The 15075-nt window shown below is 37.3% G+C and overlaps 1 protein-coding gene across 1 annotated transcript; it reads right to left on the bottom strand.

Moving 5' to 3' along the window:
• Nucleotides 1–633: 633 nt before the first annotated feature.
• On the bottom strand, nucleotides 634–5336 carry LOC130572724 (leukotriene B4 receptor 1-like). The gene has a single exon (XM_057364611.1). The coding sequence runs from the start codon at nucleotides 3179–3181 to the stop codon at nucleotides 2171–2173; it is 1011 nt and encodes a 336-aa protein (XP_057220594.1). The 5' UTR covers nucleotides 3182–5336; the 3' UTR covers nucleotides 634–2170.
• Between the last annotated feature and the right edge of the window lie 9739 nt (nucleotides 5337–15075).

Below are 15075 nucleotides of genomic sequence, written 5' to 3'. Positions count from 1 at the left end.
ATGTAAAAGTGATGTTAGTTAAGGTTGCTGTTTTAGCATCTTTTACCACTTCTCCAACAGACTTCAAAAGAAACACACTTCTTACAAGCTGACGACTGGAGGCAGCACCCAAGGCCATTAATGAGAACTTAGGAGGAACAAGCTCTAGCTCCTTGATGGACCACATGTTTTACAAGGTCTTCAGCACTGCAGTTGTGAGTAAAAAGCAGTGGAGAAAATGTGAAAACTAAATATTGAGGTAGAAAATTAATGCACAGACAGATAGAAAGGAAAATACTGGTCAGGCAGCTTGTACTRAAGTTTGTCTGTGTCTTTTCTCATCTTGTGAGTTGTGAAATACTTGACTCCTCACAGCCTAGAAGTTCAGTTGCAGTGCTCATGTACTTATGAGATAGTAAATCTCCTCATCTGTTCTGTGTTTTTGTTGCATAATGAGTGATTCCTATCTCAAGAACATATTGGGAAACACAGCTTCACTTTTTTATGAGCAGATAACTGAAGCAGCTGCTTTTTTGGGAGATAATGTCACATTGCTATGTGAATGTATTATAGGAATTAATAAAGAGCCATTAGAGGGGTGAACAAGGGTGGTAGGTGGATGGGGTAAAGCGTTCCTTACTACATGCTGCAAACAAGATCTTGCTAAAGTTTTCTTTAATTTCAGTGAGGGAGTCSTATTGAAGGAAAACCCTTTGTGCTGTGAACTTTTCTCCTATTCAGGAGAAAAAAATACCTTTAGATAGCAAGCAGGAATAACAAATACATATACAAAGTTTAGAGAAGTATTATTCCATTAACAGCTAAAGGATTTTACTTCCCCAYGTTTATTTCAGTTTACAAACTAAATTAATACAACTCAAATATCCTTCACTGTTACACAATCAGGCTTCAAAAATTAACTTCTAGTTAGTATTTGTAATTACTTTGTAAAGATGAGTAATGTAGATATTTCGCAGCTGTCTAGAATAAGGAATGTGAAATTAAAATATGCTTCTTAATCAGTAGTTATATTAATCTAATTAAAAATTATYGACTTAAAAAGTAACAAAAATAAGCATAAAATGTTATGCACAATTGAAATAAATAAAACTTCATAAGCAAACACTTGATGCCATGCAGTTTTTCACAGTGAGTAGTTTGCATTCACAAAACTAAAGCCCTTGCAAATACTAATTTTATTGGTTTCTTATGACAAAGTCCACTATTCTATAAAAGAAAAAAACCAATGCTTTTATTTGCAAGGTGAAGTTCTTATGATATTAGACACTCTGTACTGCTATCATAATTTTTGTAGGCATAAAAAATAATATCAAGGATCTCTCCTTTCTTCTCACCTGAGCCTCATCTCCAATTCCTCCGTATTTAATAGGCATCTTKGAAGCTTAACTTCTTGGAATCAAAAATCTTAAGGATACTCCAAGTATATATATTTAACACATCCATAGCTTAATTGCCACTGAAGARTGCAATGTGTTTGACACCAAATACAGCATGCAGTCTGCAATGGTTTGCCATACAACACAGTTCTCATACATCCTGCTTCTTCAGGAGGGATGTCACACTTCACATCTCACTTGTTCAAATCTATTACCACAAGATAATGTAGTAAATGAGCTTGTATAAACAACCCTCATAACTTTCAAACCTAAGTAATGAATAAAAATWACTTTAGATTTTCCATTGACCCAGAGGAGTTTTGTGTCATTAGCATACTTTAAAACCACTCTTACCTGTATAAAGAATGTAAAACTTACTAAAACTTTACATTATRTAAGTATTTTTGAAAATGTAACAATTGTTTTTCTGAAGAAAAACTTTGTTTCAAACTTTCAAAGTCTCTCTTTTCCACGCAGTTCTTTTCTGTTTTCTGCACACAGACTTTCTAGAAATCAATGCAAAGTAAAAATCCTGTATTCCTTACAATTTGAGCTTTTAGCCACCTTCCTGAGGTTCTCAGCAACAGTGAAATAGTGCTCATTCCATGATGTGAATACCACCTTATGAAAGGAACCAGGYTGCCAATGCCAATTTTTATAAAACACACAAGAATAAACACCAGAAGACTTTTATCTKTCTCCAGCTTTCCCATGACTGCTCAATAAATGACACTGAGAGTAAGAGGAGAAAGGACTGCTGAAGAAATGACACAGATTATTCACTAAGTTCCTTGTTAGAGATTTTCTGTGCCTACCAAAGAGTCTCGTTGTTTGGCTACAACCAGACTTCTTTTCCTGTCTTCCTCTGTTACAGTCTGACTGATCTGTTCAAACAGCTTTGATATCTTGGCAAACCTCAGGTGGTTCTGAAACCTCCGTGCAGCAAAAGCATAAAGCAGAGGGTTAATACAGCTACTGATGAATACAAGTGCTCCAGAGATGTACACTCCTTTGTCTACAATTTCTTCCAGTGCCAAAGACATCTCCTCATTAGAGAGCTCTGTTTCAATTGAAATAATGTCCAGGATGTTAAAGAGGTGGTGAGGGAACCAGCACAGAATGAACGCCACCACAACGCTGGCAATGAGACGCTCCGATCGCTGCTTGGATTGGTAAGTCATTCTGCTTATTCTTCTTGCAACACACACATAACAGGTGCAAATAATTAAGAAAGGGATTACAAAACCTGCAAGGGTCTCCAGCAGAAGATATGACACTTTCTGTCTGTTAGAAGAGTAGCTGCGACATGTGCATAGAAGTCGACCATTCATTTCTTCGGTCTCTTGAAATGGAATGACAGAAATGCCGAAGGCAATAGACAGGAACCAAATGAGGAACATGATCAAAGAAGCTTTTTCTTTTCTTTTGTATCTTTGCATTGTGAAAGGGTAAAACACAGCCATCAGCCGCTCCAAGCTGAGTGCTGTAATTAGAAATATACTGGCATACATGCTGCAGTAAATAATGAAAACCAGTGTTTTGCAGAAGATGACTCCAAAAACCCACGAGTCAGCAAAGGAGTAAATCCARATTGGCAAAGTGATCAGTACAAGAACATCAGCAATGGCCAGGTTCAAGATCAGGAGCACTGAAAGAGATACTTGCTTCATTTTTGTACAAACAGTCCAGATGACGATGCAGTTTCCAGGGGTGCCAATAATAAATGACAAGCTCAGTATTACGCAGACTACTGACCTCACAATATCCCATGTTGAGTCAATATTGCTTTCCTCAGCTGGACTCATTCTGAAAATTCTTCMGTTCTTGGTTGCTCTATGCTTTGCTTTTAGTCTGAAGGTGTTGGTGAACCACTCAAAACTTCTCTTGTAACTGATGTTCTGAAAGCTAATACAGACTAAGAGCTCACATCCTCAYGCTCTGCAGACGTCTGACCATATATGGCAGTTCCTGTGGTTTAGGAGGATGGGCACTTTTGCATACAAAGCAAAAATAAAAATGCAGTGCAGCACCTACTTTGCTCTCAGTCATACTTCTATCRTGTTTCAGCAGAGTTTAAAGCATGTTGGTAGTTTTCTAAAGTTTCCCTATTTAAAGAAGTTCTKTGTTGATGCTACTGATCTAATCAACTGCTGTCAGGAGACAGAAACCCTTTTTATGCTATTCTGCTCTTGCTCCTGTGAACAACAGCCATTTATTTTACAAAAATGAAAAAAAGGACTGGCAGGTAAACTACAAATGTACATTATGTTTGACATGAATATTAAAGCATAAAAAAATCGTGCTTACTGCCTTCAYGTCATCTTTTTTAATTCAGCAGAAAACAGTCATTCATACTCTAGAAATACACTGGCACAAAGGAAGTCAATATTTGTCCTTTCTATACTGGTGCAATAAAGTGAGTGGGAGCTGTATTTCCAATTCTCTGGTAAATTGAAGTTCTTTACCAAACAATAACCATTGGAATATTCAATCTGGATATAGAGTTATAGGAGGAAATGCTCCATGTCAGAGAGAAAATATATGATTACATTATTGTCCTGCTGTACCACAAATGGGTTATGAGTTTTATGACTTTTCYTAGGAAACTTAATAGTCAGTACAGTATTTAAATCCTAAATGAATCCTAATTCTTCAGAGTCTGGCCAAAGAGTATGAAATTGTTTTGTTATCCTGATCTCAAAACATCTTTTGAAGTTCATTTCTAAAATGTTAAAGGAGGAACTAGAATAGCAGAGCCAACAGAAATGTTCAAGAAGTGAAACTGGAAGAGTTTTTGCCAYAAAGAAAGATTCACAGAAACAAAGGAGTTATTCATAGCTTTCTTACATTTAAGAATGTGATACAGATTATTCCACTAATTTTACAAACCTGGCAAATGTAGTGCATAGTATTAGGTCAAAAGTATTTTTCACCATGGAAAAAGGATTGTAACATCAGCACCCCCAAAGCAGCTTAGCAGGTTTTGCTCTCATAARAGTATAATGAGATCAAAAGCAAATCCAGAATAACCCCATTGAAGTTAAGTATTATATCTTCAAAATACTATTTGTGTAATAAAGATTTTAACTGGGATTTAATCTGATACATGACTCCAGTTCCTTTAATTTTGAAATACATTTAATGAAGATTGGGTAAGGGGAAATCCAAAACAAGTTGTTTATATTCTRAAGGGAACTTCTGAAAACCACTTGTGAAAATTAACTAATGGGAGGAAGTGCTAGGTAGCATCTCTTCTCCTAATGACATAATCTTTACACACATTATTTCTCCAGAATATGTAGACTATTTTTAATTTATTGCCAGTGGCATATCTAGACTGAACTAAGTTGCAGAGTTTTACTGGGAAACAGATAATCAAGGAGAGATATCCAGTACCTCTTGTCACCCAATGATACAGGGACTGGCAGGTTGAGTAAARTCAATCTAGATTATGATTATTGTGTCACACACTGATTATCAAGACTTTGACCTGAATTGCAGAGGGCCCAGGTGACTAAAAGCCTACATAACCAAAGACTCTAGATAGTAAAGAAAGCTACACTGATTATTAGAAATTCTGCTCAACTGAAAGTTGGGATTATTGCGAAAAATTCTGTGCAGCCATAAGCTACTGCTAGAAATTGTAGATAACAGCAAGCTATGCTGATAAGTGAATTTTTATGTCATAATAAAGCTCTAATTGTAGCTACAACTTTGTGGCCAGTCCTCATTCTAGCAACAATCCATAAAAGGATCTGTGTGTTCTGTACCATTGTGACACCTCTGTAAGATTTTCTTCTGTAAAACTTTACTTTTGGTGGAAAAGAGCAGTTGTCTGAACAACCATTGGTATGAGCATAGTTCTAACCCAGTGGTGCATAAATCTGGTTAAATTTCTGAAGCATCTGGCCATAAATTTTTCAGAAACACATCTCCACTTGAGTTGAAGTTTGTTTGCTAGACGGCCTCTGCCTCTGGCTGCCTCTTTCATTTAAACAATAAAACAGATGAATCTCTGATTTGCAGCCATAGTCTGGGATTTCTGTTTCAAAAAAGATCCCAGAGAAATGTTGAAATGCTAAGATTTCCTTGAGTAAGMCTCTGAAGCCAGGCTATTAGACTAAATATCTCAGACATTGGAGTTAACATTAACCCAGCAGCATGCATGTTTGTGAGCAGCTCTATGTGACTGTTGGACCACTATGAAAACTTCAGACTGTAAGCTGTCTTTAATATTCTCTGAAAGTATCTGACTGTTATTTATCAAATTTACATTAATAGTACACAAACTTTATGGGAAATTCAGCAAATATTTCCATTAACATGGGGAGCAATGAGGTGCAGTCAATAACATGCTGAACACAACAGTGGCTGAACAATTCAGTATGTTACTCACTCTAGTGACCACATGGGTGGGACTTTAATGTGGACTTTGGATCACAGAAGCTCTGGTCTCCTTCATGACAACAGTGAAATTAAGCTGCATCTGTGTGTTCAAAAAAAAACTAAATTAAGTTTTTTGTGTGCGTGCATATTATATGTAGTGCAACACTCAGCCATCAATACAGGAAACTTTCTGTAAGTCTGCTGCCTTTAGATTGGCAAATAACTTCTGAAAACTTTCCATGCTCAAAAAGTCAGTGCTACTGCTATGAAACTTTGAATAGAATTTGCTTCAGCTTTAGTATCAGGTGTGCATTTCTCTCATCCTTCAAATTATTTATTTTACTCTGAATGAGTGCATGAGCTTCCCTCTGGTGGATGCTCTGTAATTTGCACTAGCACTGAGCATTTTCAAAGAACTATGTCGGTGCCCCTAAATGTAAATTATAATTGATATTTCCACCTTTTGCATATTTATTTATTGAGAATCAGAGTTTCACTTCAAAAAACTGAGTCTGTGGGCTAAGAGCCTCTGCTCAAAATGTATCCATCCCTCCATGTAAGGATTTACAGGGTAGCTGATGCATGGCAAATTCAGAATGTGGATCTTGTACCTAGAACTCTACCAAGAAGACTTTAAAAATATCCTTTGAATTTTGTCTTCAGAAGAATCCCCTGGGTGTTTGTCTAATAAGTGATGGTAAAATAATGATTAACAAGTATCACATATCTGCTGAGACACTGCAAATTGATATTATAACCTCATTTGTCTGTTAATGTGCTAGGGAAGAAGTTATTGGTCTGAACCCCTCAGTTCTTCAGACATTGAATCAAGGTGTATTTGCAGGATTTGTTCAAATGTCTTGTAACAAACTCAACTCCAGGCTACTGAGGACAGTGTGAAAATGCMACATTTTGCCTTGATCAGAGAACTATGGGCTGATCTAAATGTTGCTTTCTTGATTTCAAGAGGGTCCCCTATCCAAGTGGGATTTCATGTAGGTGTGCAGCAGCTTATAAAGGCTCTGCTCTGCAATTATTGCAGAGGGAAGTGCAGTGTAGGAAATTTCTAAGGTCTTGCAAAAACTGTTTGTGAGAGCAGCCCATGGGGTAGCAAGTACAAATAAGAACACTCACAGTGCTGTTTTATCAGAGAGAAAATAACTTAGGGAAGAACTTGGGATCTGTTCCAGAATGTAATAAAAGATGTGTACTTTGCACTATAAAGTTCGAAATATTCTGTTCTGTGTGCATTGTTGTTAATCAGTATTCTAATGTTATTTAAAAATTGTATCCCTTACCTAGCTCAGTGCCAAAWAACAATAGTTTTGTATGACTGGCTAGAGAAAAGATTTCCTGTTTGTTGTGTTCAGGGAAAACTGCTTTAGGACTTGGGGCAGGGTAGTGCTTCCAAGGCACCTGTTGTGTGTACATCAGACATGCTCACATACTGGTGAGTATGTGCCTYGCCCTAACGGGCTGATCACTGACAATCAGAACATGCTTCCATGGTGAAAACYATGGAGAAACATTTTCCTTTTACARACATACCAGATGCATTAGATTAGTGGTGTTAATTAAGATAGTGGAGAACTGTATTCATAATTCTGACTATRAGCAGGAATATGAATAACAACTCTGCAGAGATTATGGAAAAACTTATAGATACATTCTCTTGACATTATGAATGCACATAGTTTTAGGGTCCTGTCTCAGTACAAGCTTATAAACAGTAAATGTATAATTTGCTAAAATTTAAGGCAAAACTTTGGCCCCTTCTGAATCAGCTACCACTAAGCAGTTATTGGTACACAAATTGTTCCTAGCCAAAATCCTTAACTATACAAGCATATCTGGCACCACAGTTGCTACTGGGTAAATCAAATACACTGTTTACATGCTCTTCCTTTTGAGTAGTACGTTACAGATGACAAATACTGCTTGGATGATTTGCTGCCAAATATTACTTGATTTAAAAAAAAATTGTTTAGCTAAACCTACTGGCATTTCTACCTTGTTCAGTGGGGTTGCATGCAAATATTATTTTGCTATGATCAATGTCTCTTTTTTCTATGAGCAGCAGCAGCAGACGGCGGCTGTTCTGCCCTCGTGGAAGGGGCTGTCGGTGCACTTYTGTGTTTGCAACACAGGGCGGCACTGGAAACCATCTCTGGGTTTTGGCTGAGCCTGCAGGCCCTGAGGTGCTGCCTTTCTCTGTACCGGGGGCACGGCGTTCAAGGCCATGGCTCTCCACAGAACTGATTTGTTTGCATAAGAAGGTTTTGTGACTGTGATTAAAATTTCAATAAAAATCACAATGTCTTTTTTTTGTCTTGTACATCACATTATTTAATAATACTAAATACTCATATCTAGCTCTCTCAGTTCTGTTTTGATACATATGCATTTTCCAATGCTACATTTTGGTTTAACTGATACAGTAAGAACAGCTCATTCTGTGACAAAAAATAATGTWAATTTTAATTAAATAATTGTAATTTTTTACAATTGTAATTGTAAGGCCTCTGGAGGAACAAAGTTTGAAAAGTTTGGTAATTATATTAACAATTGGTCCATCAGTGTAGTTTCCATTATCGTGTTGTTTTTGAAAAGCAGATTGAATTGTGATWTCTCAGGGTTGTGAAACAAACCCATTCAGCAGATTTGAGCACCTTTGAAGACTTATTTAATTCCTTTATTAMACAAGCATTAAGCTTGGGTCCCAGTGTGACATGAAGTTTTGATTTTGTGGCCTTGTATCAGGAGGCTGGTTAATTCTGCAGAAATCAGAAAGACTGTACTGATTCYATRGGGAATACAAAGATCTTTCTCCTGCCCTGTAGCAGCCACCATGTGTGTCAGGAATGCCTGTTCCCTCAGTCACTTAGTAATTAACATACCTGACATTCTGTTCTGCATCGCCAGAGAAATGAGCACTCTGTGCCACGCTGCTCTYCAGAATGGTCTTGTCCAAATATTCTTCATCTGAAACAAAAAGTAGTCAGCATTGATTCTGAGATGCTACACAGAGCTACACTAACAGCTATTCAGTAAACATACACATATATATTGCATAGAAAAAGTGTAAGACATGCAATCTTCAGGTACAGGTAATTTTTTTATCATTCTGTAATGTGATCCATTGTTTCTGTAGAACTTTCACATAATATTAGAAATTACTGGGAACAGTGATAACTTCTCCATTAAATGAAGCAAGTTTTTTTCAATGGCAGAAAGTGGTAGCACCATTTTCTTAGTTAAAAAAATGTAATTATTTATGGAATGTAAAGCTACTAGGCCCTGAAATAATCTGATATAAATGTCATACTTGTACAATATTAGACTTATGAGCCTAACATGATCTGGTTTTAGGCAGATTTATTTCYTATGCTCTAGTGTTGAGACAGAACAAAAAGTATTTTTATCCCAGTGTCTTGTCTCTGGTAGCAGCCATAAGCAGGTGCTTAGGGAATAATATAAGGACAAGCCATATGTATGTCTATATTTGCCCCACACATTCTCTGTCATTCAGTCAGTTACAGCTGAGGAGTTTCCTGAATCAGGCATGGTTTCTGTGTATTTAATAAAGCTTGGTGGATATTTATTCTGTGGACCTCCTAAACCTGTCCTTGAACTCATGCGAACTTTTAGCACTACTGTTTTGATCCATGCTATGTAAAGAACCACCTCCTTTTATCAGTTTGCTGGCCTCCTGTTGGCTTCAGCTTGCTCCCCACAGTTCATACGTTGGAAAAACAGCAAACAGCACATCTGTGTTCATCCTTTCCATAGTCCTTCCTTGATTTAACCCTACATCTGTCAGTCACTTCTAGTTGCAGACTGAAGAGTTCTTCCATATATAAATACATCTATATACCTTCCCATAGCMTGTACAGAAATTGTCCCATGCTTTTCCTCATCCCTTCATTCTTCTCATTGTCTCCTTATTAAGTTGTAGATGTTTTTTTCAGAGAGAGAAATAAGAGTTCCTCTAGTTCTGAAAGCTCAGTAGTTCAATTAAACCACAGGGTGCTGATGAGGGAAAATGAAAGAAATCAAGACACACAAAGGTCGAAGTTCCCTCATCTCCAGTCTGTCTCACTCTGCTGCAGTGTAACAGGGCTGGCTATACTGCACTCAAACATGCTCTTTTTGTTTCTTTTTTTTCTTTTTTTTTTTTTTTTCCCTAATTGGGTATTAGTTTAGTTTACATTCAAACCACAAAAATAATAATTAGCTTTTGTCTTTCTCAATGCCAGTCTGTGCTCTAGGATTTAGAAGAAGTTGTTCCAAAGGTCAATGTGTCATTCTTCCTTCATTTACTCCAGATGCTCCACAATCATAGAAATCCTCATGTGATGCAATTACCTTGTAATCCTTAAACCATAGGTTATCCTCTTTGTGTCTCTGCCGTGTGTCCTACTCTGTGCTTAAATCACTAAAAGTCAAGTGTAATTTAAAATTGCCATTATTTRGTACTATATGAAAGGCAGCTTTAATTGCATCTGTTACTTTTTTCTTGGTCACTTTGTGACTTGTTATGCCTGGCTGTGTGGGAAACATTTAAACCTTTATGGTATTGAACTGTATCTCTTAATATCTGTTCTTTTCTGACAAGCAAATATGTGTCTCCTCTTTCTCTCATTTTTCTTGTTTTGTTTGGTTTTTTTTTAAACATCTTTGCTGTTTTCCTGTCTTTTGAGTTTGTAACTATTCACCAAGGCTTGTGGTATCTGACCACAGTGTCAGATACTGAAACTCTCGCTACAGTTCTGCTGCTCTGGTTCCCCTCTGTATCAGCTGGATGCACCTCATGTTGGCCCAGCAAAGTGTTTGCTGTATGCAATATACCCTGATACACAGGGYTAGTTTTGAGATYTCTTAGTGAGTGAAAAGYAGACAACACAGTATGGAAAACATGRGCTAAGACTCCTGGTAGACACTGCTGATGAGTATCCATTGATCAAATTACTAGGGATCTCCCTTGGCATGACAAATCACAGATCCAGTCACAAACTTCATCCACGCTCCATCCTCTGATTGAGATGTTCAACACTGTTAGGCTGAACTTATAATTAAGGAGATTTGCTAGGTGGTTGTCATCATGTAATACTAACTTCTATAAAACTTTATACAGACATCAAGAAGACAACTGTAAAGGATATAAAACCAGATTTTAAACACACATTTATAAAGAACTCACATGTTAAACACTATYAGTCTTTCTGTGTTTTCTGAGAACAATCATCTTTTGTAAACACAACAGAAAACAAAAAGCGCTGTCGAGCAGATTGCCAAAATGAGGAAATATCCAATAAAAGAGTGTAAGAGAGCAGCTTTGAGAGAATTATTTTCTGCAGCTAATCAATGCATTTTGTAGCACATGAACACAGCAGAACTGTTTTCACAAGTTATGTTAGAATGAGGTTCAAGTAGAAGAGTTGAAATTGCCTCATAATGATATAACATTTTACAGGAAATCATGCCCAATTTATCTGCCACATGAATACTCATGTATTTCTTGCTTTCAGCTGAGAATTTGTTTTTATGTAATGATAGCAGTACTCATTTTTTACTGCTTCTCTGGCTTGTAATCTGAGCAGCTTCACTTCCAGCTGCCAAGCACTGAGAGCGAAATAAATTTCACCATACCATAAAAAAACTCTTATGTGTGTCAGTCTATTGTCAGTGTAGCATAGCAACAATATTTACAACATCTCAARCTGTCTTTASCATATTAATTTAMATTTTTTTTTKCCACTAARTCCATCTAATCAAAGTACTATGCCCAGATAGCCTTTGGCAAGCTTCCCCTTTCTAATATGCCCACAAGTGTCTCTAAAATATCATTATGCAGGTTAAAACATGACAGGTTAGTTCACTGTCACCTGTTTAAAATGCCCTTTATTTAGCGTTAACACCAGGAATTTGTTAAATGAAATGGTGGAATTTTATTAGAATTTTCATTTTATATTCACTTATTTGTTCAGTAGAACTATCAGAATAACTGTCCAGATCCAAATTTAATCATAGCTATGATYTGAACCCAAGGATTAAAATAATGACCTTCAGAAGTCCCTTYCAACCTTAATTTCCCTGCAACMGTATTTTTGCACTGACATGTTTGACAGAGCCTCACACRATGCTACTCATGATGCTGCTGATTAAGCCATTTCCCCATGATTAACTGTTCCCACTCAGTCCAGGAGGGAACTATGTCCTTACAGGAATCATCAAGCAATACAAACTCAGTATGCCCAAAGGCTGGGACAGYAAGTGCCTGTGCATTTGTAGCCTATCTCTTTACTTTGGAATAGGTACCAGCCAAACAGCAGAGCAAGTGTTTATTTTTACATGCAGCAACAGCTGAAACTCAGAACTGAACAACTAATCTTGTTTGCTTTTAATGTTAATCAAGAAACTTCGGTAAAATGTGTGTCAGTTTTCCCATTCATACCTAGTTTTTAATGGGATAATMTGGATTTGAAGAACAGAAAATAATTGGGTGGTCTTTGTACATTACATCTTCACATCTAAGATGACATGTGCTTTATAGATGCATCTTTTAGTGGGATTGCATGTGTATTTCAGAGCCAAAAAGACACTGAAAGAAAATAAAGAAAATAAAGAAAATAAAGAAAAAGATCTCTATATATCCTTTGAACTCAGGTGAACTCTCAGTTTTTAATGCATCCACTAAAGAGGAACTTAGAGATTGTTTCTTATAGGCTGAAGGCAAGTCTCTCAGCAAATGTGATCAGGGTCAGACGTTTTTCCATCCTTCAGTGTGGGAACAATTTGGCACTGAAAATGAGTAAGCGAAACCTTAAGGAGACTAGACAAACACCAACATCCCCTTCAATACATGACCAAATTACTGACACCAGTTWCAGTTCTTCTGGACACACTTGTGTTTCCACAGATGGATTCACTTTTGTCAGTAATCCATTGGATTCAGTAGCAGCAAAGTTGTGTCTCTTCAGAAATAGCTYGGAGCAAGCAGATTTCCTAAGCCCTGTATTTCTCTGCAACTTCCCTGACACCCTGCCCAGCTGGGGCACCAAACAGGTGTGACACTGGATGGAACTGCTTATTAAACAGTGGGCTCTTGCCTTTTCATTACACGTGGATAAGAATCCTGAAATGCTGCTTCTTGACTGGTGTCACCATGTCCTCTCTAACCACTCTCGTAAGACATGTTAAGCCTCACAAGGACAGCATGCCAAATTCTGCTTTTTTCTCCAAATCACTTCTTCACAGAAAAAGTACCCTGTCTGCAGATTACAACCACCGTGTCAGCTTTCTACCTCASAGGGCCTATGTTTCTCTGCACAGCAAAAGGTGTCAGGTTCTACCACTCTCGCAATGTGCTGGGAAGTTGCTGTAATTTGTGGGAACTTGTGCAAGACCTAAACTGTSCCTGAGGGTTCAACCTACTCAGTTTTCAACACAACATGGATTCTATTTTCAACACTTTTCGGCATATATTCATCCTACACAAAATTGTATCTCCCCATTTCATCTTCCCATGCCACCCTTCTTGAGTAAAACTCCCATTAGTTAAGTCTGAGGATTCTTGCTAAGAATTTCTGTCCCAGATTCTAACAAAATTCTCTTTGAGCAGGAATTCTGAAATTCAGCTTGTTAGTAATTAAATCCTCACTATTTACYATGAACCTCTTTTACAGGGATGGTTTACAAGGACAAATTGACATGAGCCAAAGGAGTAATATGATCTCTATTATATGGATTAAAGGTTTGAAGATCGATGACAATGGCTGTCAATCTGTTAATTGTGATTATCTTACCTTGGCTCTGAGTTTGTGGGTTGATGTTTATGCCAGCCTGCATTTCCGCATTCCCACTACCCAACTGCCCACCACTTTCTTCCCTTTTTTTCAGACCCTGTTTGATTCTGTAGCCAAATTTAGCCTGAGAGACAATGAGGAACACAAGTCTTGTTTACTGTCCTAATGCTAATGAGCAGCACAATGTGGAACAGTATGGAAGTGGATGTGAAGCTCTGAGCAAGCAGGGAGAAGTGAAAGGAAGAAGTTGTCTTTGCAGCCCCGGTTCAAATGCATGTCAGATTGTGTYCTGGGATTGTGGCACTGTGCTGAGGTGCAAGGACAGAGTAGATTGTGATAACACTGGTTGTCCTCACATCTTTCTTTGAAGCTGCCTGTCTTCTACTCGTGTAACTCAGCACAATTGTGTTTGAGTATTTGAGCCAATACAAACACCACTTAAATGGCAAGGATCTGAGGCAAACAGAGAATTCTGTTCAATCCAATAAAAGACATTTAAACAAACAGKAGATTTCTGGAAAGGATTGTTTCTTTTAAATAACCAGTGTGCAAACTCATATCCAATTCACAGTTTTTGTCAAGTTGCCAGTGCAAGTCCTCAAAGAGTCTTAAACAAAGATAATGCTMCTGACACTGTAGCTTCTGGCATTTAATATAATTTATTTCTATGGTGAGGGGTTTTTGGACGAAATAAAGAATATCTTCTTAGAAGATGGATCACGCACATGAAAAAAAATCTATAGTGATAACAAACTAGCCTCTGAAGTATGGATAATGATTTTTTTTTCTCTTCATACATAAGTGGAAAAGATGCAGTACTCCTTTTAGCAGTAGTTCAACTGTTAACAACTGCATTTCCATTTCTAGTCAGTTTGGGATACAAAACGTGAAGGAAGCAGTATAAAGCATGTATTTCATAAAATATTAGCTGGCTGGCATTTTACGGGCAGTTCAGGTCTGTAGTTGGTTCTGTTATTTTTTTAATCTCCCTGGGATGATGACTGGTAGATTTCTGTGTGGCTACACATGGTCATRTTCCTGAACTGCTGTTAATCTACAAATACCGTGTTGTTAATTCATTCTTTGTGGGGAAAGAGCTGAATTGCTTTTCTAACAAAACAGCCCTTGGAAATAGTAACATGGACTCAATTAATAGCAGGGTATCGTGAGCTGTAAAGCAATGCTGTGTGCCCAGGTTCCTGGGTTTGTTGGTGAATGGCAACAGCACCAGGCACTCAGTGTGAAAAATAAATTTGCTGTGCATATTTAAAASTTACAAAGGCAAAGAGCTTAATTTACTTTGTCTTTAAATGCAAATGGTTCTGATCTCACAAAYGGAGACAATGAAAGTAATAACAAATATACAGCATTTGATTCATCAGCTAAAAGACCGTTATCTAAAGAGCCTGTGCTTGCAGGAATAGCAATTATGTACTCAAAAGACTTTTCCTGGAACAGAATTAGATGGAAAGTATTTTAGTCAAGTGTCAAAACAGCACAGAGACATG

Source organism: Malurus melanocephalus, unplaced genomic scaffold, assembly GCF_030028575.1.
Source record: "Malurus melanocephalus ecotype Western Australia unplaced genomic scaffold, MMel_1.1 scaffold_40, whole genome shotgun sequence".
Taxonomy (NCBI): Eukaryota; Metazoa; Chordata; class Aves; order Passeriformes; family Maluridae; genus Malurus; species Malurus melanocephalus.
Note: the sequence above shows the minus strand (reverse complement) of the source record. Positions and strands in the feature narration are given on the sequence as shown.